At 39.9% G+C, this 27,997-nt stretch overlaps 4 protein-coding genes across 11 annotated transcripts in view; 2 read left to right on the top strand and 2 right to left on the bottom strand.

The window, feature by feature from the left end:
• The window catches only part of LOC134804747 (protein AF-10), a 453,368-nt gene that overhangs the window by 223,738 nt on the left and 201,633 nt on the right, over positions 1-27,997 (bottom strand). The window lies entirely within an intron of this gene.
• The window catches only part of LOC134804897 (ADP-ribosylation factor-like protein 5B), a 288,633-nt gene that overhangs the window by 137,010 nt on the left and 123,626 nt on the right, over positions 1-27,997 (top strand). The window lies entirely within an intron of this gene.
• Positions 898-24,787, bottom strand: LOC134804837 (galactosylgalactosylxylosylprotein 3-beta-glucuronosyltransferase S-like). The gene is made up of 4 exons (XM_063778110.1): positions 24,592-24,787; positions 22,653-22,910; positions 22,274-22,544; positions 898-1,498 (listed from the first exon to the last, which is right to left on the bottom strand). The coding sequence occupies exons 1-4, from the start codon at positions 24,759-24,761 to the stop codon at positions 1,082-1,084; spliced, it is 1,116 nt and encodes a 371-aa protein (XP_063634180.1). The 5' UTR covers positions 24,762-24,787; the 3' UTR covers positions 898-1,081.
• Positions 26,788-27,997, top strand: part of LOC134804690 (uncharacterized) — a 79,640-nt gene continuing 78,430 nt past the window's right edge. For both annotated transcript variants that reach the window (XM_063777812.1, XM_063777813.1), the window contains exon 1: positions 26,788-26,978. The gene's annotated coding sequence lies outside the window, so the exon portion shown is untranslated. The remainder of the gene's footprint in view (positions 26,979-27,997) is intronic.

The raw sequence follows: 27,997 nt of genomic DNA, 5'->3' as shown, positions 1-27,997 counted from the left end.
AGTTTACGTAAGAAATTACTAAGCGACTTGGAATATTTTTCCCTTACGTCGCGTCGTAGATACGAGTACCTATAGACCTGACCGTGGGACATCCACAGCGCCAGTTCTGTAGGCACATAGAGAGATTTAGCGCTATGCAGTTAAACGTGGGCAAGCGTTATGCGTTTCCCATATATTAAAATTAAAAGGATTGAAACTAATTACATTATTTAGGCAACTATACGTAACGGCTAGCATTCATACTAAGGCTATACTATATTTAATCCGTGGACCCACCCAATAAACAAAAAAATACACCGTACGTTGGATGTCATGAGAAAGGGAGAAACAGAACGAAGCTTTTCGAAATAGGTACTTACACTTTAATTAAAATGTAAAATTCCCCGGGCCCACGCTATATTAACAAATAACTACTAAAAAGGCCACAAATATTGCTTTGCACGTAACATTTTTATCTCATTAGCGATGATTCGAATTCGAAACATGATGGTAATACGTATAAATTTGTTCAAATTGTATTTTAACTACTCTGCTCCACCACACATAACAACTGTATGACATGTGACATTCGAAAATTCATTCATTGTTAACCGAATAACACGCTATACTAGAATATTCGACCGAACTGTGTTTATCAATGTAACATACGGTTGTTATGCCACCAGCCCTCCGCGCACGAGCCGTAAGTATTTTACCTTATAAATTACTCACAGCGCGTTAGTTAAAGGAATTATGATGTTTTCCGAGCGCCCGGCTCAATAGATTCAATTCAATAAAACATTAGATTCCATCTCGTGAGACTATTTGGAACCGACAGAACCGAGACAATTATAATCCTGAACTATAATATTTATATTATATATATATATATATAGTTGGGGTGAGTGTTATAAGACACTCGTTCCCACTATGTTAAAAAAAACATGTTCGAATTCACAACTAATATATACCTAATTACCTACCTACTACCTACATAACTCTTTGTCTCAAACAACCCCGCGAGACAAAACTTTATAATATGCAAAATATGCCTTTATAATAACGCATGAAGGTTAGACTACTACATACCTACTTACGTATATTAATTAAGGCCAACTAATGTTTCATACGTTTTCGTATCGCGTATCACTAATGTTTTTGTTCCAGTTTCGGCATCTAAAACGGCCATGCCCTGTCTAGAAATTTCCTTGAGCAAGTTCACAAAACTTTCGTACTTTGGTGAGAGTTCTTTATCGTATTGATTAATATTTATCTTTAAAGTAGGTTTGGGGTATTTGTGCGTTTTTGTGTGCCACACGAGCACCTTGGAGCAATTCTCAGCTAATGGCTCTATGTCCTCTAACTTTACTCCTAAACTAACAAGGAACTTGTCTTCCTCATGTCCTGCGATATATGGCATAGTGGCGGACGGCCTCAGGAATTCGATGTTGATGGCGAACCCCGCCATGTCGACTGGGAACGTCCGCGCGCCCGGCCACGAGTCGAAGAACCCGACCACCTGTAACCAACACAATCATTTATTTATGTAGGTACATATATGATTCAGACTATAAACTTTTAAAGTCTGAATCATAAGTTTCACATTCACGAATACTGGATCTGCAATTTATTTAATCAGGGACCGTTGCCAATGTGACATAGCTAGTTTGTTAGTGCACGACACCTTGCACTTTGTGACTATGCGCTGAAACTTGGCACAGTTGATTCTTAGCTGGTCATGAGCAGATACAGACCGGGAGACCTCGAGAGCCACGTCTCATTTAGTGGGGGGGAGGGGGGAAGTTCGACGCCGCCGCGCTTCACTTGGAGCAACATTTCTCTAAAACTGTACCTATTAGGGCATGTGATATATAATTTTCGGTTAAATTAAGGATGAGGAATTTTTTTTGGAACCAAAACAATGCACTTTCTAACAAAAAAAAACATAAAGTAGAAAAGACAAAAAAACGTATCTTGGATTTTTTCATAATTACCAATTTTTTTTTTAAGTGTAGTAGGAATCTGAAAACAAAAAATATAGTTGTAAAGCTACACTTATTACGTTTAAAAAAATATATAGTTTATTATACAAAACTATTGATAAATGGGAGATAAAAAATAATATTAAGCGTGGGCCAGAGTGATCTCAATACAAAATATTATGAATGTGGGAAAGTTACTTATAATTTGTTCTACAATCGTTTATTTTTTAGTTTTTCGTAAATAACTCGTAAACGGTAGCCCACAGCAAAAAAATATCTTTTACGTAAATAATCTGTTTCAGATTTCTTATAAAATAAGTGCTCCTTTTTTTCGCTAAGGTCAATATTAAAAAAAATATTGAAGGGAGAAAATAAATACTAAGGTCCTCTTTTTTAGTCATTCGTAAATAACTCGTAAAGGATGTCCAATAGCAAAAAATATTTTAACACAAGAATAATTAGCATAAAATTTCCTACAAAAAAGGTTATTCAAACTTTTTCGCTAGGATCAATATTTAAAAAGGGGACCTTAGAATTTATTTTCTCTCTTTAATATCGTTTTTAATATTGATCCTAGCGAAAAAGTTCGAATGACCTTTTTTGTAGGAAATTTTATGTAAATTATTCATGTACTAAAAATTTTTTTGCTATTGGCCTTCGTTTACGAGTTATTTACGAATGACTAAAAAAGGGGAAAGTATTTATTTTCTCCCTTCAATATTTTTTTTAATATTGATGGTACCGAAAAACAGTAGTACTTATTTTATAAGAAATCTGAAACAGATTATTTACGTAAAAGATATTTTTTTGCTGTGGGCTAACGTTTACGAGTTATTTACGAAAAAACAAGAAAAATAAACGATTGTAGAACAAATTATAAGTAACTTTCCCACATTCATAATATTTTGTATTGAGATCACTCTGACCCACGCTTAATATTATTTTTTATCTCCCATTAATCAACAGTTTTGTATATTAAACTATATATTTTCTTAAACGTAATAAGTGTAACTTTACGACTGTATTTTTTGTTTTCAGATTCCTGCTACACTTTAAAAAAAAATTGGTAATTATGAAAAAATCAAAAATACGTTTTTTAGTCTTTTCTACTTTATGCTTTTTTTTGTTAGAAAGTGCATTGTTTTTGTTCCGAAACTAGATTCCTCATCCTTAATTTATCCGAAAATGATATATTACATTCCTTAATAGGTATAGTTTTAGAGAAATGTTGCTCCAAGTGAAGCGCGGCAGCATCGAACTTTCCCCCTCCCCCCTCACTAAATGAGAGGTGGCTCTCGACGGCTCCCGATCTGTATCTGCTCAAGACCAGCTAAGAATCAACTGTGCCAAGTTTCAGCGCATAGTCTCAAAGTGCAAGGTCCCCATACAACGGTGTGCAGTAACAAAGCAGCTAACAATCGTTTATTGACAAACACCAATCAAAATTTAAAAAATGTTGGTATCGGCATAAAGCGCGCGGTTGTTTTATAAATGCAGCGTTGAACGGATGTGTCGTATATAGCTAGGAATCATGCATGTTTTAGGTTAATCTTTTACGTTTTGAATTGTAATAATTTTACTTTTGTGTGTATATCATGTTTTTTACTTTTGTGTGTGTATATTATGTTAATGAATTGCGTGGAATGTTATGTACCTAGTTATAAGTCTAGGATCCATGTTCCTTTCATACGTGTTAATAATTAATGAGATTGGCAGAAATAAACAAAACTGACTCTGCATGTAACACTCACTATAGTTCGTTTTTTTTAGCATTAGAAATAAGGTAAACAATCTTGATGTGTCTTTTAATTGAAAAACACATTTTATAAATAAGTTACGGCAAATATGTAACAATTATGAATCTAATACAATCATTTATATTCTTCTGCTTTCATAAGTAATAGTTACTGATTTTTAAAAAGCGTTTTTCAATTAAAAGACATGTCAAGATCGCTTACCTTCTTTCAAGTTCTTTCTAATGCTAAAAAAAGCGAACTATAGTTGTGGAAAGGTACAGTCAACGGTAAAAATATGGGTGTAGACAACTTACTCAAAAATATGTCCCATAGTTCTTGATTCACTGACATAAGAGTTATGGGACATATTTTTGAGATGATTTGTACACCCATATTTTTACCGTTGACTGTACCTACGGCCGGATATTTTCCTATATAAACCCGAGCCGTTTGTAGCTTATTCAGAAACTTCAGGGAGCTTCACTCACTCACTTGCCTGAACACTCTTCAGTAAATGAAATCAAATATATGTGTTTTTATTTCACACAACACATATACCGGTAAATTGGCGGAAAAGCGGACTTCGAAGCAACACACCGGCCGGCGCGTTCCAGATTGCCGAGTTTCTACGCTTCACGACGAATATTGAATAAAAAGATACAGTCTACGCTCCATAGTTTGGTCCTTCTGAAGGCGAATGAAGATAGAAACAAGTACGCGCTGAGTTTCAAGCAAACATAGCTTAACTCAGACAGCAAGAAAGAAACAAGTACGCGCTGAGTTTCAAGCGAACTTTGCTTAACTCAGACAGCAAGAAAGAAACAAGTACGCGCTGAGTTTCAAGCGAACTTTGCTTAACTCAGACGGCAAGACAGAATAAAGGACGCGCTGAGCCTAGAAGTTCGCTTCGGTTTAGACCCAACCCCAATAACCTTTCCGTACCCCATTTACCGGCTTGCCGGACGGACCGTGCAGTGTTGTAGGTTTTCCTCCACTCACGTGTCCTGGCAACTTTCGTTGTATGTGTCACATGGTTGATACCCGCACACTGCTTTCGAACGTTCTAGGCATTGCACTTTGCCATTGCGGGAGATTCAGTGCCACGAGGGATCCACGCTTAGGGCACTGACGTTGCGCTCGGTAACGTCAGATCATAGGCGTAGGCAGGTAAAGTTAGGGACCCCCCGCGTGTGTAAAGTGAAGTGGTTCCAGCCAGAAAGATGTCCGAAAAGGAAGCAAGGAACCTTCGCCCGCGCACCAGGGGCCCGCCTGCGCCCGCATCGAACATGGACACCCCTACCCCCTCGTCTGGCAAGACTACGTCCGACGAGACCAATACGTGGAGCAAGGGCACCAGTGGCAACCCGAATACTACCGGTGGAACCGAGTCGGTACACTCGGAAGCGTTGGATAACACGGTAGTAGTTCGTAGTAGGTCAGGTACGCTAGTAAATAAAGACATCGATGTCGCGCCGTCTAATCGCGAATCACAGTCGCAAATCGGTTAGGGAACGCGATAATAAGTTATCCGTGCTAATGGCCGAGCTCGAGGTTCATAAAGCCCGTCTAGCCGTTGCTAAGACAGAGTCCGACACTGCAAATGTACGGCTGCAGGTTGCGCAATTGAAGGCGCAGCCTGACGGCAGCAGTGACGCGACCGTCGAAGAGCGGACAAAAAGTTGGGTAGAACGACAAGCTAGGTTACAGCGCGAGATCGCGACTGAAAAAGTTAAATTCCCGCCGCCGAAAGAGACCGCGGCGCCGCCGCGCGCAGCCGCCGATCGGGCTAGCAGACCGCCACCGCGCATTTTAGAGGTACCGCACGGTACCTACGCGCCAATGTACCATAAACCGCCGGAATTACCCGCATTCGGCGGAGATATCACTGAGTGGATATCATTTAGGGCAGAGTTCGAGGATACTGCGCCCATGTTTAGTGCCGTCAATAACGTGAGTCGGATTAGGCGTGCACTTAAGGGCGAGGCTCGGACAGCCGTAAAATCAATAATGTACACAGTTCAGGATCCGTACGAAATAATGGAAGCGCTAGAACGGCAGTTCGGCGATCCTGAGGAAATTGTCCTTACGGAAATAATGTCAAACGCATGCCGCGTTTGTCCGAAGACAATTCGAATATAACCTCATTCACCGCGCACGTCGCGAATGCCGTCGCCACCATTCGATCGTTGCATCTAGAACAATATTTACACGCGCCTGAGCTTATGAACAAAATCGTGGATAAGTTGAATCTGATAGTGCGCTATGATTGGGCCAAATATAGGCAGTCTAACGTAGAATCACCCGGGTTAGTTGCGATATCCGAGTTTCTTAACGAAATTAGCACTGCGGCCAAGCGCGTAAACCGATATAGGCCGTCTAACAGATCACGGAAAGCTGTGAATGCGGTATCCTCTGTGCGCGAACCGAGAAGATCGAGCCAAGCTCTCTCTGGGTCTCGCGCCCCAGCGTTCTGTCGTGATACGTCTGATGGGTCGCGTAATGAAGGGAACGCGGTATTCTCTGTGCGCGAACCCAGTCGATCGAGCTACGCTCTCGCTGGTTCCCGCGACCCCGCGTCCTTCCGCGACCATAGTTCGGATTCGGAGTCAGATTCCCACGAAACATACACATGTGATACGGGAAATAGATCGCGTACTAGTAAATCGACTATAGCTCAAGTAAAGCACCGCGATGGTAATTTAAAGAAAAAGCCAGCGTCAACCGGAGCTAAGCCCCAGCGGGAGATATCGTCTGTCTCTGTCTCGTACGATGCGTGCGCCATATGTAAGAATGGCAAAGAACACAAAGTTAGTGAGTGTTCGAAATTTCTAGCCGCGACTATATCTGAGCGATGGGACTTGGCAAAGGGTGCTGGATTGTGCTATAGATGTTTAGGCGCGAATCACCGTATGCCTTTTAGATGCAAATATGTCGCGTGTGGCATGAATCAGTGCGAAGCCGGACATAATAAACTATTACACGGACTAAGCGCGGCCGCGTCCGCGAACGGTAATAGTGTCCCGGCGGCACCTGCAGTACTCAATGTTAGACTGCCGCAGACGTATCTCAAAGTCATGCCTGTAGAGGTGTCGGAACCGTTAGGTACCGTCCAAACCCTCGCGCTACATGACGAAAGCGCGGCAATGGCTTTGATGCTACACGAAACTGCGGACAGAATCGCACCTGCGGTGCGGTACAGTTTGAAGGGCACGCCAAGCCTAATACCGCGGAAGACGAGGCCTTTCAACTTATGAAACGACATTCTGATATAGAATCATTAGGCGTTTCGCAGAAGTTACCTCGGGCCGACCCCGACCAACGTGCACCAGATTTATTAGAAGCCACCTGCGAGAAGATACCGGGGGAGCAAAGGTATCGCTCGGGCTTACTGTGGCGATCAGATGACGAGAAACTCCCCGATAACCGAGCGCAAGCAATGAAACGGCCGTACAGTCTAGAACGAAAGCTAGACCACGATGCGAAACTTAGAGCCGAATATGCAAAGCATATGTTGCTTGACAAAGGTTACGCGGAGAAAATGGACTCGCCGCCGCCCCCCGAGGCACCCCGGATGTGGCATCTGGCGCATTTCCCAACTTTTCACCCGCAACGCGGCAAAATGCGATTAGTTTGGGACACGGCCGCCACAGCTTACGGACGTTCGCTTAACAGCGCGCTGTTGGCTGGCCCCGACCTGTTAGTCTTTACAGATCGAAATAATAGAGCAAGATCGCGATACGTTACGTTTCGTTTGGTGGACAGGGATCGATTGGGACTCGCCTATACCCGTCTCACTCGCACCCGCGTGGCGATCGTTCATTGATAACGTACGATTAGTTCGCGCCACCGCTAGTGTTCTGGTTGCCGCCGAGGTTTTCAAAGCCGCATTGCTGTCTAAGAAAACAGATATAGAGATAAATAAGGGGCATTTAGATTTAGCAGAGATATTGCTAATCCGACGGAGTCAACATGCTGCATTTCCAGACGAAATCAAGCTTCTGGAAACTGGGCGGCCACTCCTGAAGAAATCTCCGCTACACAAAATAGCTGTACAACTTGACAAAAACAGAATCGTCGTTCTAAACGCTAGAAGCGACAAAGACATGCACATACCTGTCTCGCATGCGAAAGAAGATTTCATCAAGTTACTAGTACAACATTTTCATGCTCTTTTTAATCACGGCAACCACACGACCGTCATCAACGAGTTTACCGCCTCACTTTCGGCATCCTCCATGATTCTTTCGCTACGCCGAATGATAGCGCGACGCGGCACGCCTACAGTTCTCTATTCCGACAACGCCACCAACTTCTATGGCGCGGAACGAGAACTAGCAGAGGCCAAAAAGACGCTGCCCGACAGTCTCAAGCCCTTTTTGACCGAGCGAGCCATTCAATGGAAGAAAATTCCACCCGGCAACCCCTCCGCTGGCGGTGCCTGGGAACGGCTCGTGGGCAGCGTAAAAACCGCACTAAAAGTAGTACTGAAAGAAAGAGCACCCCACGAAGAAGTTCTACATACTTTGTTATTAGAATCAGAGCACATAGTCAATTCCAGACCGCTGACACCAGTGAATCCAGACTTAGACATGGAAGCCCTGACGCCGAATCACTTTCTTATCGGTCGATCGAGCTCCATGTCGCCACTGGGCGTCTTCACAGACGCAACTATGTCACTCTCTTCGTGGAAAACAGCGCAAACGCTAGCCGACCAATTTTGGAGGCGCTGGCAGCGGGAATACCGACCCAGCCTCCTCCCCAGGCCCGGTGCTCATCAGAACGTAAAGAAACTGCATGAAGGTGACGTAGTCATCGTAGCGGATAGCTCCATGCCACGAGGAACGTGGCCCAGAGGCGTAATCGCCCAGCTATTTCCTGGCCCGGATGGCCATGTGAGAGTGGCCATTGTTCGCACACGCGCAGGTGACGTCCGCCGCCCAGTTTCTAGGCTTATACTCATATACTCCTCACATGCAGACGGTGTTGACACACGTGGGGGAGATTGTCGTATATAGCTAGGAATCGTGCATGTTTTAGGTTAATCTTTTACGTTTTGAATTGTAATAATTTTACTTTTGTGTGTATATCAGTTTTTTACTTTTGTGTATATTATGTAAATGAATTGCGTGGAATGTTATGTACCTAGTTATAAGTCTAGGATCCATGTTCCTTTCCGTGTTAATAATTAATGAGATTGGCAGAAATAAACAAAATTGTAGCTTATTCAGAAACTTCAGGGAGCTTCACTCACTTGCCTGAACACTCTCCAGTAAATAAAATCAAATATATGTGTTTTTATTTCACACAACACATATACCGGTAAATTGGCGGTAAAGCGGACTTCGAACTCTTCAAAGCAACACAGCGGCCGGCGCGTTCCAGATTGCCGAGTTTCTACGCTTCACGACGAACATTGAATAAAAAGATACAGTCTACGCTCCACAGCATGCGATCAACGGAATGCGTTTGCCACACTGACATAGATATCTAGGGACTGGCTTTACGGACAATAATAATGAGGCATGACAGGGGCCAGTACAGCGGTGTGACACCGGTACAACGCGATTGGTTGATGAGTTCGCATCACGCGCGCAATTGGTTGATGAGTTCGCATCACGCGCGCTATTGGTCGCAACTAGTTGCGTTAGACTGCACGATTGGCTGGAATTCGTGAGTCACACCGCTAAACTAGTACCATTTGTAGTGCCCGTAAGGCCAGTCCATAGATATATACGTTAATGGTTTGCCACGTTTGCGTCTCGAAAACACGTCACTGGTTTTTTGCGGCAAACGCGTGCGTTAAACAAGTTTTGTTTCTCCGTTTTGTTATGGTCATAGAAAGGTGTAGGTTTAGGTATTGAAAAAGTAACCAAATGGACCAAAAAACGGGGACATTTTTATATTAGTAACATGAAATTTTTTTTTAGGACCTGCGGGTCAAGAATTTTTTGACCTCTAGTATGCGTGTGCCAAATGGCTAAACGATACATTGATTTGCAGTTTTTCTTTAAAATTGGGCTCGGCTTCCACTAACTAATACAACGTCGCACTACCGCGCGGCGGCGCGGCACCGTGTGCGTTAAGCGGTTTGCCTGCTCCCTGATAAGTACTGGTCTAAGATCCCACATATATGGTCGACCTTCACCAATCTGTCTGACGGATGAAACTATGAAAATATGAAAGAAAATATGTTCCAGAACATAAATAAATAGGCTTGCCTAAAGAAATATGGTCTAGACTATTTTTAATAAATTTTTGAAAAAAAAATTTTTTTTTCGCAAATTTCACCGATTTGTCTGACGAACAAAATAAGTTGCAATGGTAAGTATACAACTTGTACAACATAAATCAACTATGTTGCCTACCTTTTTCCGGACACTATTATGTGGTTGCCGTGTTTAAAGAGTTGATTTTATATCGATAATTGCACTCATCTGTCTGACGCTTGAATTATACATCAAAATGATGGTAATTTTATTGCAAATACAATGGTATAGGGTTGCCTCCGAAAATCCGGTCACAAATAAGGGTTGCCAGGCTTTTAATTAAAGTAAGAAGGGAAGACTTTTAGCGATAACTCATAAATGGCTTAACTGATCAAGTTTGTTTTAATTTTATTTGATTGAGTTTTTTAATCACTATTTTCATGATATTTTCATATTTTTTTGGACAGATGATTAAAAAGTTAGAAGGAAAAACCTTTTTTTTTTCTTTCTAAACGATTATTTCCGAAATGATACACTTTATCAAGAAATGTTGTTTCAAGACCCCTATTTATTTTGAAAGGCCTATCCAACAACACCCCACACTATAAGATTGAAACGATAAAAAAATCGTCACACACATTTTGTTTCTTTCAAAGCGATTATTTCCGAAAATATTCACATAATCAAAAAATGTTCTTCTAAAACCCCTATTCATTTTAAAAGACCTTTCCAACAACATCCCACATCATAGGGATGACACGAAAAAAAATCCTCACATACATTTTGTTTCTTTCGAGGCGACTATTTCCTAAAATATCCACTTTATCAATAAATGTTGTTTGAAGACCCCTATTTATTTTAAAAGACCTATCCAACGACACCCCACACTATAAGGTTGAAACGATAAAAAATATTTCACACTCATTTTGTTTCTTTCAAAGCGATTATTTCCGAAAATTTTCACATAATCAAAAAATGTTCTTCTAAAACCCCTATTCATTTTGAAAGACCTTTCCAACAACATCCCATATCATAGGGTTGACACGAAAAAAAAAAATCCTCACGTACATTTTGTTTCTTTCGAGTCGATTATTGCCTAAAATATTCACGTTATCAAAAAATGTTTTCCAAAAAACCGTATTAATTTCAAAAGACCTATCCAATAGTAGAAGAGCCGGCCGCAAATTTTCTAACCGACTTGATACCACGATGAAATGCACAATGGTTTCCCATAAAAGTGATGCTAAGTCCGAATTCGATAGTCTGCCACGGCGGAACTTGCCGAAAGTACGAAAAATAAGGCCACTTCCGGTGCGAAAAAGGGGGCTGATTTAACCCATCTGATACCGAAATAATAGTAGACACAGAAAAGCGAAGTCTGCCAGTATTTTTTTTGCCGGAAGTGCTTGGCAGACGCTCTCAAAGGTGGCCACCAGGACCCCTAATTTAACCCATCTGATACCACCATGAAACCAATTCCAGTCGGTAGGTATGAACCCTCATGTCAGGAATATATTAGTCTGCCAAGGCTTTTCCTGCCGAAACACCTTGGCAGACGAGATTATGTGAGCAAGGTAACCATCGGTTACCCTACACTAACCCATCTGATACCACCATGAAACCAACTCCAGTCGGTAGGTATGAACCCCCATTTTAGGAATATATAAGTCTGCCAAGGTTTTTCCAAGGTTGGACGAGATTATAAGCAAGATGACCATCGGTTACCGTACACTAACCCATCTGATACGACGATGAAACCAATTCCAGTCGGTAGGTATGAACCCTCATTTCAGGAATATATAAGTCTGCCAGGGCTTTTCCTGCCGAAACACCTTGGCAGACGAGATTATGTTAGCAAGGTGTACATCAGTTACCCTACATCAACCCATCTGATACTACCATGAAACCAATTCCAGTCGGTAGGTATGAACCCCCATTTCAGGAATATATAAGTCTGCCAAGGTTTTTCCTGCCGAAACACCTTGGCAGACGAGATTATAAGCAAGATGACCATCGGTTACCGTACACTAACCCATCTGACACCACCATGAAACCAATTCCAGTCGGTAGGTGTGAACCCTCATTTCAGGAATATATAAGTCTGCCAAGGCGTTTCCTGCCGAAACACCTTGGCAGACGAGATTATGTTGTGGTTTCATGGTGGTATCAGATGGGTTAGTGTACGGTAACCGATGGTCATCTTGCTTATAATTTCGTCTGCCAAGGTGTTTCGGCAGGAAAAGCCTTGGCAGACTTATATATTCCTGAAATGGGGGTTCATACCTACCGACTGGAATTGGCCTGATGACAAATTTTGAAATCCCTTTTAATATTGTCGGTACACTTGTATTGGTTCCGAAAAACACAATATTTCAGCTATACTCATAAGATTTAATATAAATAATTGCATTTTATTATAGCTAGTTTAAACCTCGCGCGAAAACGCCTCGCACGCCATTTGTGACGTCATAAATTATGGTGGTAGATATTGTTTACATACTTACAGTTACGAATTTCCCTTGAATCCGAATGATATTGTTAATTCAGCACCATATATTACGATTAGGGATGATGAATACATTACAAAAATTGTTCACAATAAGTCATTTTATACAAAGACTCTCACACGGTTGCAATTTAAGATGAATTATTTAGATACATGTAAATTTTGAGTGAAAATCACCGAGCCCGGTTTTACTTTTTAATTTTTTCTAGTTACGACAGCCAACATGGCAATGATAGTTCCATTCAGCCAAATAATTAAAATAGTTTTTGGTGAAATATCATATTATTTAGCATTTTATTTATATAATAACAAATAAATATTTACTTTATATCGTGTAATAATATTTTTTGGACGTAATAAATGTTTAGTGGCGAAACAATATTTTTTTTGAACCTCCAAACTCTTTGGCGAGTACGTAATGGATTACAGTCAATGAGGTTGTCTATGTTGCTCTAAGAAATATGTCATGCATTGATGACGTCAACTCTTACGTCGCCTCTGATTGGTGTTTCAGTCAAAATGGCCGAGTGGAGAATTTCGCACTTTTATTTTATTGAATACTAGCTGACCCGGTGAACTTCGTTTCACCTAGAGTCGGTCCATAAAAAGTCTGCAGCGAATTTGATAGCCCACGCAGTGCAAGTGTCATTTATACGTCATAATTTCATAGAAGTTTGACGTTTAAAATAACACTTGCACTGCGAGGGCTATCAAATCCGCTGCAGACTATTCTTGGTATGACTACAGGTACATGTATGCATTTGTTTTTTTTTGCACGTTAAATACGGGTTATACAATCATTGTATTACAGGCATTATATCAACAAATACGTATACGTACCTAAATATCTGTTGTATCGGTTCACTATTATATGACTTGTACGAAACAGGCAACATTATACTATAATATGTCAATGTCTTGCATTCAAATAAGCTTGTGGAATATAACGCGAAGTTTTCAAATAATCATTACACACATCTTTGATTCCAAAATAATCATCATTTTCGAATTCTGCACTCCCTGAAACCTATAAAACGACACCCATGACGACTTTCATGACAATGTGCACGGCAGACAACTTGGATTCCAAAATAGTCATTATTTTCGAAACCGGTACTCCCCAAAACCTATAAAACGACACCCATGACGACTTTTATGACAAAGTGCACGGCGGACATCTTGGATTCCAAAATAGTCATTATTTTCGAAACCGGCACTCCCTAAAACCTACAAAGCGACACCCATGATGACTTTTATGACAAAGTGCACGGCATCATTTTCGAATTCTGCAGTCCCTAAAACCTATAAAACGACATCCATGACGGCTTTTAGGTCAAAGTGCACGGCAGACATCTTGGATTCCAAAAGAGTCATTATTTTCGAAACCGGCACGCCCTAAAACCTATAAAACGACAACCATGATGACTTTAATGTAAAGTCCACGGCAGACATCTTGGATTCCAAAACGGTCATCATTTTCGAAACCGGCACTGCCTAATACCTATAAAACGACACCCATGATGACTTTTATGACAAAGTGCACGGCATCATTTTCGAATTCTGCACTCCCTAAAACCTATAAAACGACATCCATGACGGCTTTTAGGTCAAAGTGCACGGCAGACATCTTTGATTCCAAAAGAGTCATTATTTTCGAAACCGGCACGCCCTAAAACCTATAAAACTACACCCATGACGACTTTTATGACAAAGTGCACGGCAGACATCTCGGATTCCAAAATAGTCATTATTTTCGAAACCGGCACTCTCGAAAACCTATAAAACGACAACCATGATGACTTTTATGACAAAGTCCACGGCAGACATCTTGGATTCCAAAACGGTCATCATTTTCGAAACCGGCACTGCCTAATACCTATAAAACGACACCCATGTTGACTTTTATATCAAACTGCACGTCAGACATATTTGGATTCCAAAACAGTCATCATTTTCGAATTCTGCACTCCCTAAAACCTATAAAACGACATCCATGACGACTTTTATGATCAAGTGCACGGTAGACATCTCGGATTCCATAATAGTCATTACTTTCGAAATCGGCACTCCCTAAAACCTATAAAACGACACCCATGATGACTTTTATGACAAAGTGCACGGCAGACATCTTGGATTCCAAAACAGTCATCATTTACAAAACCGGCACTCCCTGAAACCTATAAAACGACATCCATGACGACTTTTATGACAAAGTGCACGGTCGACATCTTGGATTCTAAAACAGTTATCATTTTCGAAACCGGCAATCCCTAAAACCTATAAAACGACACCCATGAGGACTTTTATGACAAAGTGTTTGGCTCCCATCTTTTTTTTTACGTACAAAAATGACCCACTGTCAACTTTCAATCGAGATTTAATCGAAAATGTAGTCGATTAATATTCAGATTAATTCAATTTCAATCGTATGTTAGGTCGACTAAATTAATCGCGAATAATTTAATCGACGATTAAATTTGTCGATTAACTTATTTATTCGATTAATCGAATAAAAAGTTATTCGATTAATACTCATCTGTGGTCAAGTCATTACATTTCCGTAAGTTGATGAAAATCGACTAAAAAAAAAGATACAATTAAAACAAAAACCAAATGACAATAAAATGAAATTCGATGTGAAAAAAAGGTTATTTAATAATACAAACAAATAATACAAAGTTGCAAAAATCGGCATTAAAATCGATTCGACTTATTCGTTTATAATCGCTACATTTGACAAACGTAAACGTGATGTAACCTTATGGTTAGCCTCATCACTATAGTGCATGCATAAATATAAATATGTCAATCCGTTGTCATTACTGTCACTATTTTACAATTTTAAAATCTCAAATACGGCGTAATCCTAATATTGTGGATATATCTTGTCGGTTCGAAACCCTTTTTTAGGGTTCCGTACCCAAAGGGTAAAACGGGACCCTATTACTAAGACTTCGCTGTCCGTCCGTCCGTCGGTCCGTCTGTCTGTCCGTCCGTCCGTCCGTCCGTCCGTCCGTCTGTCTGTCTGTCACCAGGCTGTATCTCACGAACCGTGATAGCTAGACAGTTGAAATTTTCACAGATGATGTATTTCTATTGCCGCTATAACAACAAATACTAAAAACAGAATAAAATAAAGATTTAAATGGGGCTCCCATACAACAACCGTGATTTTTGACCAAAGTTAAGCAACGTCGGGAGTGGTCAGTACTTGGATGGGTGACCGTTTTTTTTTTGCTTTTTTTTTTTCGTTTTTTTTTGCATTATGGTACGGAACCCTTCGTGCGCGAGTCCAACTCGCACTTGCCCGGTTTTTTTTTAATACGTTATTTAATTTGAGGTAAGAGTTTACCGTATCGACGGGATGAACATCAAATGTTTGACAGGTAAGATACCTAGGAACATTTTGTATGGGAATGATTTTTCTTTCATTATTTTGTTTTCGTCAATTTTTTCAATGGTTTTAACAGTTATTCTGCTATTCTGGGCCGAGACTAATCCAACAAATCAAAAACCATGAAAATCGGTCCAGCCGTTCTCGGGTTATGGGTGCTGGAACAAACACGACTTTGTTTTATATATATAGATATTAATAATCCTTCAGTTTATACTGAGATTGGGCCATATTTTAGAATCATATTAACATATACGTTTCTTTGAAACCATTATTTCCATGATTCTTTGTTACTGTCATCAGGCCAATTGGTATCAGATGGGTTGATGTAGGGTAACTGATGTACACCTTGCTAACATAATCTCGTCTGCCAAGGTGTTTCGGCAGGAAAAGCCCTGGCAGACTTATATATTCCTGAAATGAGGGTTTATGCCTACCGACTGGAATTGGTTTCATCGTGGTATCAGATGGGTTAGTGTACGGTAACCGATGGTCATCTTGCTTATAATCTCGTCTGCCAAGGTGTTTCGGCAGGAAAAACCTTGGCAGACTTATATATTCCTAAAATGGGGGGTCATACCTACCGACTGGAATTGGTTTCATGGTGGTATCAGATGGGTTAGTGTAGGGTAACCGATGGTTACCTTGCTCACATAATCTCGTCTGCCAAGGTGTTTCGGCAGGAAAAGCCTTGGCAGACTTATATATTCCTGACATGAGGGTTCATACCTACCGACTGGAATTGGTTTCATGGTGGTATCAGATGGGTTAAATTAGGGGTCCTGGCAGGCCTCCGTCACACGCTCAAGGCCACGCGCTATATGCCTACCGTTCGGCGTATCGTCGACGATACAACCGACAGTAGCCGCCGAACGCCCGCCTCAGCGCTCGCACCGCATTGCACCGCGCGTTTCCCGCGCTTATGCTTCGAAATGCCGAAACCACGTAATTATTGTGCAGTAGATGGGTGAAAAAGTCAAAAAAACAAAGGAAAAGGCCTATAATAAAAATTCATCTTTTCCTGGTCCCACCTGAAACGTTTAATAATTATATTGAAGGGTTAGAAAAAGTATTTTTAAATAATTTTGACGACGTAATAATTAATCGGCCTGGTAGCACCGTATTACAACTTTTAAAAACCGTTGATTGTCCGTTGCGTTCTCGGAGTAATTAACAATGGAGCCGCCATTAACAGGCGTTCCCCTCTGTCGAAAATAGGCGGCCAATGGTCAACCACATGTCAACCATATGTATGGACTGACGTTTATCTAACATGACGTACCTATACATTTGATGTGCCCCTCCCCCGCAAAAAACGGCATACTATTTTGTACCGAAAATTTTAGACATGGCGTCTCCGTTGGTTATATCCTCTAAGGTTGCTTTGCTCCTGGATATTTATTAAAATTATTTACGCGATACATATTTTCAACTATAAAATTTTAATAACAGAGAATTCCGAGAACTGAAATAAATTATAAATCATTATATTAAAACTAAAACATTTGATTCGCAACATTCGTTTTATTACAATAATCATCATAGGCATGGTATAATAATATACTCCGCCTGGTACTCCATTCCGAGATTCGCGTATGACCTAACTGACACGCGCTTACGTCATCATGCTGTTTACAGGTTCTCAAACTTTGAAATGTGGGAGAATTTTAAATTATTTTAAAAGGTGAAAATTATTTTAACGGCATTAATTTTAAGTTATTCATGTAGAAACATAGTAAAATAAAACAAATCTAATGTATTAAATTAAACTTTATTTATCTATACAAGACAAACGTTTAAAAAACTAATTCACAGTTACACATTAATTACCAAGCTTACGACGTGAAAAGTTTGGAAAACACTGCGACTGCTGACACTGAGCGAGAAGGAAATAACAATTAACACGCGTTCGACAAGGATGACGGTCAGGGCATGAAGTTATCTAGATCCGAATTGTCAAATGTGCACAGCGCTATCCTGTGTTGCCAGTAGTATAAACAGAATTACCCGAAAGTCTGAAATTTCTTTCGTGAATCGGAAGATATTGCTAACGAGTAATTAAAAAACCGGGCAAGTGCGAGTCGGACTCGCGCACGAAGGGTTCCGTACCATAATGCAAAAAAAAACAAAAAAAAAGCAAAAAAAAAAACGGTCACCCTTCCAAATACTGACCACTCCCGACGTTGCTTAACTTTGGTCAAAAATCACGTTTGTTGTATGGGAGCCCCATTTAAATCTTTATTTTATTCTGTTTTTAGTATTTGTTGTTATAGCGGCAACAGAAATACATCATCTGTGAAAATTTCAACTGTCTAGCTATCACGGTTCGTGAGATACAGCCTGGTGACAGACGGACGGACGGACGGACAGCGAAGTCTTAGTAATAGGGTCCCGTTTTACCCTTTGGGTACGGAACCCTAAAAATGACGTGTTATTGTAAAATTTAAGCTAAAATACATATAAATGAAAATTATAAAATTATAAAGAAATATTTTAACTTATTAACCATAGGTATAATGTACCCATGTAACATGTTATGTTGAAATAAAGTGGCAATGTTATTGTGACGTAGGCCCGTGTCACTCTGGGAATGGAAGACCATGTTTTATTAGACCATGATCATAGGTAGGGTAGCTACAACCCTAGCGCATTCTTACGATGACGCGTTGGCACGTGACTCGAACGGCGGGTAACACAGTCTCGACTCTTTGTGCGCGTACTTATGGTACATTTCTTCTTGTCCTGAGCAGCAGGTATTATTATTAAGGTTTTGTAGGCTATTATAGCGTAGGTATTTTTGCTTTTGTTTGGGAATGAAGTATCTGTTACGTAGTAACTATTTATTAATCTGTGGTCCTGGTGGCCACCTTTGAGAGCGTCTGCCAAGCACTTCCGGCAAAAAAAATACTGGCAGACTTCGCTTTTCTGTGTCTACATGTAAATTTCTAACTGCTGCCATAACTATTATTTCGGTATCAGATGGGTTAAATCAGCCCCCTTTTTCGCACCGGAAGTGGCCTTCTCTTTCGTACTTTCGGCAAGTTCCGCCGTGGCAGACTATCGAATTCGGTCTTAGCATCACTTTTATGGGAAACCATTGTGCATTTCATCGTGGTATCAAGTCGGTTAGAAAATTTGCGGCCGGCTCTTCTACTACAACGACATGTCACATTATAGGGTTGAAGCGAAAAAAATGGTCACATACATTTTTTTTTCTTTTTTTTTCGTTTGATACTTATGTTGTAGGATGTCATTTGATATGAGTTTTAAAATAAATAGGGCTTTTAAAAAAATATTTTTTTGGTGTGAATATTTTAGGAAATAATCGCGTCGTAAGAAACAAAATGTACGTGAGGATTTTTTTTTTCGTGTCATCCCTATGGTGTGGGATGTTGTTGGAAAGGTCTTTCAAAATGTATAGGGGTTTTAGTAGAACATTTTTTGATAATGTGAATATTTTCGGAAATAATCGCTTTGAAACAAACAAAATGTATGTGACATTTTTTTTGTGTGACAAGTAGTGGGGGGTGTCGTTGGATAGGCCTTTCAAAACAAATTGGGGTCTTTACAGCATTTTTTGATAAAGTGAATCATTTCGGATATAATCGTTTAGAAAAAAAAAAAGGTTTTTCCTTCTAACTTTTGAACCATCTGTCCAAAAAATATGAAAACAAAATCATGAATATTATAGAGCTTAAAAAACTCAATCAAATAAAATTAAAACAAACTTGATCAGTTAAGCCGTTTATGAGTTATCGCTAAAAGTCTTCCCTTCTTATTTTAATTAAAAGCCTGGCAACCCTTATTTGTGACCGGATTTTCGCAGGCAACCCTATATCATGGTATTTGCAATAAAATTACCATCATTTTGATGTATAATTCAAGCGACAGACAGATGAGTGCAATTATCGATATAAAATCACCTCTTTAAACACGGCAACCACATAATAGTGCTGTGACCGGAAAAAGATAGGCAACCTAGTTGATTTATGTTGTACAAGTTGTATACTTTCCATTGAAAGTTATTTCGTTCGTCAGACAAATCGGTGAAATTTGCGGAATTTTTTTTTTTTCAAAAATTTATTAAAAATAGCCTTGACCATATTTCTTTAGGCAACCCTATTTATTTATGTTCTGGAACATATTTTCTTTCATATTTTCATAGTTTCATCCGTCAGACAGATTGGTGAAGGTCGACTATATGTGGGATCTCCTGCTATACAAGGTCTCGCGCCGCCGCGCCACGGCTGTGCCGCGCGGCGCAGCGGTGCCACGCCGCGCCGCGACGTGGGTTCTTCGCCTTACACATACTATGAAGATAAAATATTAATTAATTATGTGCTATTGCCGCATTGCGTCTCACACTGCGGTTACCGTGTCACAATGTAAGGTCATTATACTTAGATTATCGGTTGTAAAATAGTTTGCGGCAAACGCATCGCGTTTATCACGTGTGTAAAACAACCGCGCGCTTAACAGAGGCGACGTAAAGTCACGTCGTCATTTCCATACGGTATTTAATAAACCTAGGATTAGCATATGTTGTCTATAATCTTTAAACGATTGTCACTTAACTACGATCCTATATATTATAAATCCTTGATGGCGTTTATTCAAAACATAAAGTTTGGACAGGTAGGTACTTACTTAAGAATATAAAGACTTCATATCATATTAAATAAACCAGAGAATCCATACTAGGTGATAATATAATCTGATACCAGTGATACCTTTAAACGATCAATTCTTGTTTATTTATATATATATATATATATATATATATATATATATATATATATATATATATATATATATATATATATATATATATATATTTCAGGGATCTCGGAAACGGCTCTAACGATTTCGATGAAATTTGGTATATGGGGGTTTTCGGGGGCGATAAATCGATCTAACTAGGTCTTAACTTTGGGAAACGCGCATTTTTTTGTTTTTATATGTAAGCTCCGTCTCCCGGATATTAATTATAAATGCCAAAGTGTGTCTGTCTGGTACCTCTTCTTCCTTAAAGCGCTGAACCGATTAGGACAAAATTTGGTATGGTGATAGTTTAGGTCCCGAGAAAGGACATAGGATAGTTTTTATCAATCATCATCATCATCATTTCACGCAGACGAAGTCGCGGGCAGAAGCTAGTAGTAAATATTTAAGGGTGTATTCCATCTGTCCAATTTCTTTGTTCAATGTCAGTGCGTCTCACCCTCTCATTATTCTCATTAAAGCAAAATGTGAGACGCAATACACACTGGACAAAGAAATTGGATTAGGTGGAATACCACTCTAAAGGCGCGTCTCGATATCGCGCGGCGGCCGCGCGAGCAATGTTCGACCGCGGCACACCTGCATTTTGGCGCGCGAGCCAATTTCGACACCATCTAGAACTTATGCGCGGCGGCCGCGCGCGGCAGGCGATCCGACGATCGACCACATTATATCACAAAAAATTATTATTCGGAACGAAGTATAGCCAAATAGAAAAATGATCTGTTGCGATAATCACTACATTTACTGTTCAATAGAAACTGTTTAGTGCCATATAATTTAATTAAAGTACGACACTTTTCATTATCCATATATGCTGCCGCGCGAGCCAACTGAAATATATACACACCCGTCCCAACTGCGCGCGAACATTCCTTTGCCGCGCGTCGAAACACCGACAGTGAATGGTTCGTCGCGCGGCGCGTTCGAGCGCGCCAATGATCGAGTTGGCGCGCGCGGCGGCCCGGTATCCATTGCGCGCGGCTGCCGCGCGCGCCAATGGTCGATAGCTTGCCGAGCAATATGGAGACGCGGCTTAAGACGGACAACCTCCATACATCGTGCCTATTCACTATTTTTATGTGATGTGTTCTATTTTTAATCTATATCAATGACCTGCCTAAATCTATAGATAATTTTTGCACCGTTTTTGCATACGACATATCTGTAATAATACCTTGCCACAATAAACTCATTTATACCCATGTAATTAATTCGTACCTACATGTGTATTAGAGACATATTAAAAAAAGGTACAGCTATTTTTTTTTCACAACCCATAACTCCCGTGGATACATTATAGGCCTTTGTCCTTCAGTACACCTGCATGAAATAAGATCTTTTCGAGCAAGTGTGATGAAAAATAACTTGGTGCGCGAGGTGCGTGCGGCACGTTAGGGCTCATTTAGACGATGCGAGAATTTCGCATGCGAGTTTCATTACATTGCGGGTTTTGATTGGTCTGTTGAATTGGACGTAACCAACAGTCCGCAATGTAACTAAAATCGCATGCGAGTTCGCGCGCCGTCTAAATCAGCCCTTAGCGTTAAGCTGTCCTGAGAAAACTTTCTCCCTGCATGTAAGCGAATTTTAACTACAATTATAACTAGGATTAAGTAGAAACTTCGGCGTATTCAGTACAAATACCGATATTTGAATGCAAAACCTATATATTATGTTAAACTTACCTTCCCGTTTTTTACAATAGGCGCAGAGACGCCGTATCCTCCAATAAGGCCCACGGGAAACATGGATACTCTCTTAGTATCTCTAATTTCATCAAAGAGTTGCAGGTCCACCGTGTTGTCGTCATCGCCGAAGTAAAGAACGCCATCATTTACGTTAGCCAGAAGCCAGGAGAGGGCCACTCGACGATTTGCTACTCCACGTGGGTAGTTGGAGTATTTATATGTATATGGCTTCGGGCTGGATATGTGTGTGAATGGAAGTCCAGAACGTCTGCAATTTATAGAAAATTCAAGAACGAGGTAATCAATACACTGGATTAATAATATCGCTCTCCATAGGTAGTTAGTTACCTATGAAGAGCTAAGTCAGTTGACTTACCTAAGGATATTTGCGACTTGTTCTGAGCACAGGGGCTGATCGTCGGCCACAATCCAGTGAATGCGGGGCACGTGCATGAGCGTGTGAGCGAGCCGTGTCAGCTCGGGCACCTGCTCCGGCCGCGGGTACGTCGGCGTCACGAAATAAATCATTTTCAAATCTGTTTTGTTACTAACAAGTTGAATTCTTTCATCATCAAAGTTAACGTGACACACTTTGTTCTTCACTGGTATAGATACAGGGGCAAACTTCTGAAAGCTAAAGAGATTTAGATTTAATGACCATCTGTGACTCGAGTCTTACCTTATAGGATTACGAATTTTCAGTTGGAGTAAGTTTCCTATATACATAGGAACATAATATGGACCACATTAATATCTCGCTAGATATCGTTGCTATCTAGTAGTATGTTTGTGGTTGGCCGTTTTGGGTGCGCCGCTACCCGCCAGTAGATCGTAGACACGTTACTTGTACGCATATGTTAGTCATCGCCATTTTTAGTTTTTAGGCACATTTGATGGAATTTTTCAGTGAGATTTTTTTTTGAGTTCTTGTTACTTTAACATCTGCTACTTATTTCTTGTAGTTGTGGGTGATCGCCCCCTTGTTTTACCAGTATTTTTTTTTTAAAAGAAATATACCTTTTTATTAAGTGATACTAGTTCGTTATATATATATGGACCTTAATGGTTTCAACACAAATGCTTATCAACAAAAGTGCAACTAAACATAAACCACTAACTATTTGGGGTCAAAAGATGGGCACATACCTATCCAATCTGATACAGTTTTTGGGCCTTTTTCGGCAGTAGCAATTGTGCGTTCCCAACATATATCATTAAATAATAAAACCATTTTGCCAGCCTAACAAATTGTGTCTAAGTCTAGTCAAAGGTCCCACTTTGTCTCTTACCATAAGGACTACATTTCCTGGTATCTTTATATGAATAACCTGTCAAAGCATCCTTATGGCAAGTGACAAAGTGGGTCTTTTTGCTTGGAAACAACACAACTATTTAAGTAATTGTTTCAGTCAATTATTTCAGATGTTTACGTCATTAATAACAGGTTGGCTAAAAAGTAAGTGCATTCCAGTTGACAGGGAGGTTTTGGGAACATACTGAGCGACTTTTACTATGGAACCAACCCCGAAAACGCGAAAAGAAAATTTACCCTCCCATAGAAAATAGACCAGCCACAATGTATGAAACAGCCAAATTTATTTTTCGCGATTTCGAGGTTGGTCCCATAGCAAAAGTTGCTCAGTCCTAAACCTCCCTGGCACCGGGAATGCACTTATTTTTTAGCCACCTTAAATTCAAATTATACACAATTCTTTTTGGCAACTACATCAAGTGGATGGAAACAGGCACTGGATGGTTACTTACTACTTTACATTCTTTGGTCCTTCTTTATTGATGGCAGTTACCAATGCCAATTTCCATTGCTCCAGAACTAAGATTTAAATTGTAAATGTGAGTGAAAGGCACAATGCTAATATAAGAAAAAGTTAGTTATTGATCCCATCTGTGCATCGGTGCACTGTCATCTGTTGAATGCATGATAATATTTTTAATTTCCCTGGAGTCAGATCGCTGCATAAAAAAAGATTCCAATACTTACTCTGATTCACAGGTTTGAGAAATAATGTGGGTTGCAAGTTTTACACCAACAGATGAAAAATGCAGTTAGTTTTAAAGACATGTTAGATCTATTTATTTACATAACATATTACATCTACTTTTATTAAGGAATGTCTTGATAATCACTGGATAATGCCAATTAAATAATAATTTAACAGCCGAGACGAAATATGATATGAGGATGTTAATGAGAGATGAGTTTCAGTTTGCCGATTTTTAATAGATAATATTTGTAGAATTACTTGTATCTATTAATTAATAGAATTTACCACAAATACTACACAACTACTACTTACCTTTGAACTCCAATACTGTTCCAGAAGAAAAAAAGAAATACTGCAATTAAAGTTAAAGCCATAACGAAGAATCTCTTGAGAAATTTTACAGATCTCATTATAAAACCTTTCAAGAAGAAGACTGTCAGTGAATATCTATCCAGGCGACATAATACAGCTATTGTAACCATCACAAGAAGATCATTTTATAAACAGACTACTGAGACTACATGATGAGCAGTTAAGTCAACATGCCTGTCAATCCAGAGGGGCTACCGCGAAAACCGAAATTCGCAAATTGCGGGGATCTTACTCTTTTACTCCAATGAAGGCGTAATTAGAGTGACAGAGAAAAATGCCCGCAATTGACGATTTTCGGTATTGGCGGTAGCCCTACGATTCCTGTCATCCTGTCATTACAGAGAGCCTACCGCGAACCACGTTCGACGATGGTTCGACGTGTTACCTCCCTGTCACACTTACGTACGAATTTACAGGTGCGAAAACCGAAATTCACTATTTGCGGGTATCTTTCTTTACTTCAATAAAGGCGTCATTAGAGTGACAGAGAAAGATGCACACAATTAGGGAACTTCGATTTTCGTGGTAAGCCCTCAGCGGCGCTACCGCGAAAACCGAAATTCGCAAATTGCGGGGATCTGTCTCTTTTACTCCAATGAAGGCGTAATTAGAGTGACAGAGAAAAATGCCCGCAATTTGCGAACTTCGATTTTTGCGGTAGCCCCTCAGGTAACTTCGCAATATTATTTTTTAAAGCCGTAACACACTACCGTACGGCATCGCAACCTTGGTTCGGAGTGACTCGGTGTGTAAGGTGGTCGCCGTACGTGCGGACGCAGCTATAAGTTAGAGCGAGAAAGAGATATTTTGATCTCACATAGGTTGCGGTCCGGTGCGGTAGTCTGTTTCGGCTTATACATTGAAATTTTGATTGAAATCAAATTGAAGCAGACAGAAAATAGGTAATTTAAAAATATAGAAACGTTGCTGACCTTCAAAATGAAAATATTAGAGTGAAAGCCCCCTCCAGACTATGTGCGTGAATCACGGCGCGACGTCGCGGAGCGAACATATCGCGAGTTTAACTCATTTAACTGTTAGTTATCTATAGCATCATACGTGATTTAGCGCAAAAAACGGCAGACTATTTTGTACCGAAAATTTTAGACATGGCGTCTCCGTTGGTTATATCCTTTAAGGATTTAGCTGTTTTTCCATTTTGTTTTATTGTAAAACCGTAAAATATAGCTGCTTAATATAATATAATCATAATATAATTAATATTTATCTTGCCACAGAGGAGCCAAAATATTGTGTAATGTGGAGTCTTGCAAGTTCGCGCTTCGCATCTCCGAAAACCCCCTCCAGACTATGTGCGTGAATCTCGGCACGACGTCGCGAAGCGAACATATCGCGAAGTTGACGTATGACTCCACACTCGCACACTTCACGGCGATTTCGCAGTTTGGTTTGCGGCAATATGGCGGAAAAGCATCAGCTGATCGAGTTTAACTCATTTAACTGTTAGTTATAGCTGGTCAAGCAAATCTTGTCAGTAAAAAAAGGCGCGAAATTCAAATTTTCTATGGGACGATATCCCTTCGCGCCTACATTTTTAAAATTTGCCGCCTTTTTCTACCGACAAGATCTGCTTGACCAGCTATATCTATGGCATCATACGTGATTTAGCTGTTTTTCCATTTTGTTTTATTGTAAAACCGTAAAATATAGCTGCTTAATATAATATAATCATAATATAATTAATATTTATATTGCCACAGAGGAGCCAAAATATTGTGTAATGTGGAGTCTTGCAAGTTCGCGGTTCGCGTCTCCTTTGACGCGGGCCGAAATACCGACAAAAAACGGAGAACAAGGCGCGAAGGCGTGAACTATCTGCGAAATCGACGCCACACTTGCGTTCGCGGCTTCGCGCCGCGAATCGCGCATGAGTGTGGAAGGCGCTTTTGACGCGGGCCGAAATACCGACAAAAAACGGAGAACAAGGCGCGAAGGCGTGAACAATGTGCGAAATCGACGCCACACTTGCGTTCGCGGCTTCGCGCCGCGAAGCGCGCATGAGTGTGGAAGGCGCTTTAATAAAATACTTTGGTACTCTTTAAATGCAGTGCGAGTAAAAAAAAAACACCACAGACTTCACGTTCTAGCGAATTGATTTATTTTCCACCTTTGGTTGGCTGCCATGATACGCTTGTCAACAACTTCAGTGTGGTGGTGCGATAGTGATTGCGCGTAGTGTTATTGTTTTGTGAGAAAAATTGTTAAACCTAACTAAATCGTACATTATTGTCACAAGTTTTATGTTTAATTTTAAGTTTACTTCATAGTTATTGTTTTTTTAGTGAAATATGTCCTTCTCAAGAGCGGTAAGTAGAAGTTCAACCTACATCAACATCATAGCTTAGGGCGTACGAATGTCCGGGAATGGAGAACGTTTATCATTTAACTCCAGTTATTTACACTGTAGACGACTTCTAATGAATTATTTTTAATTTGAAACACTTTAAGTGTCGGAATTTGTGTGATTAATTTAGTGAACTACAAGTTTTTGTTGGTTTCGGATATGCATCCTCCATATTTTACTGCTACGTGCATGGTACCAACTACATAATAAAAAGTAGATATAGCTGCCTAAACCAAAACCGTGTTCGTAACTTTCGTTGAAATTGTCGATTTTAGGAGTGAAACGCTTGATTTTAGTTATTAGCGTTATTAATATTCAAGTTTAGTCAAGCGTTATCTAAAACGAAGATTGTAATTAATGGCTAATAAAATATTGCACGTTACATTATCATTTCACACTAATATCTTATAACAAAGCCCTGGGGTCCGCTTAGTTACTATACTAATGATGTCCAATTAAGCCATTGTAATAGATTATCGATATTACTTTATTGGACCTGGATAAAATTTTAGTGAACTACGATTTATTAAACTACTCGCAAAATAACAATAATATGAATTTTTATCTTTTGAATTACGTTTAGTGTACCTACTTTTAATATTTATGTTCATTGGAACTACTACATAATTATATCAAAATCATTCTACAGTATGATAATAGTTTGATATTAAAACTGTTATTGACAGTTCTGTCTCTAGTCACATCTAATTCTGTAGTGTAAGTTCAGCCCCCATTCAGCGCTAATCACAACAAGTAGTTGTTTTGCCTCTACGAAGCATATACGCTACCCATGTTATTGGCTACGGCATGGTGCTATGACCATAGCTCAGCGGTGAATGTGTATTTATATCCATCCATACTAATCTTACAACCGTCTTTCTTGCTCTTCTTTTTATTAGGGTAACAATATACTGTAAATAATACAACCTACATCAACAAACCTAAATCAATCAAACTACAAATAATAAAATTAATCTCCCA

Source organism: Cydia splendana, chromosome Z (genome assembly GCF_910591565.1).
Source record: "Cydia splendana chromosome Z, ilCydSple1.2, whole genome shotgun sequence".
NCBI lineage: Eukaryota > Metazoa > Arthropoda > Insecta > Lepidoptera > Tortricidae > Cydia > Cydia splendana.
This window is presented reverse-complemented; position numbering and strand designations above follow the sequence as displayed.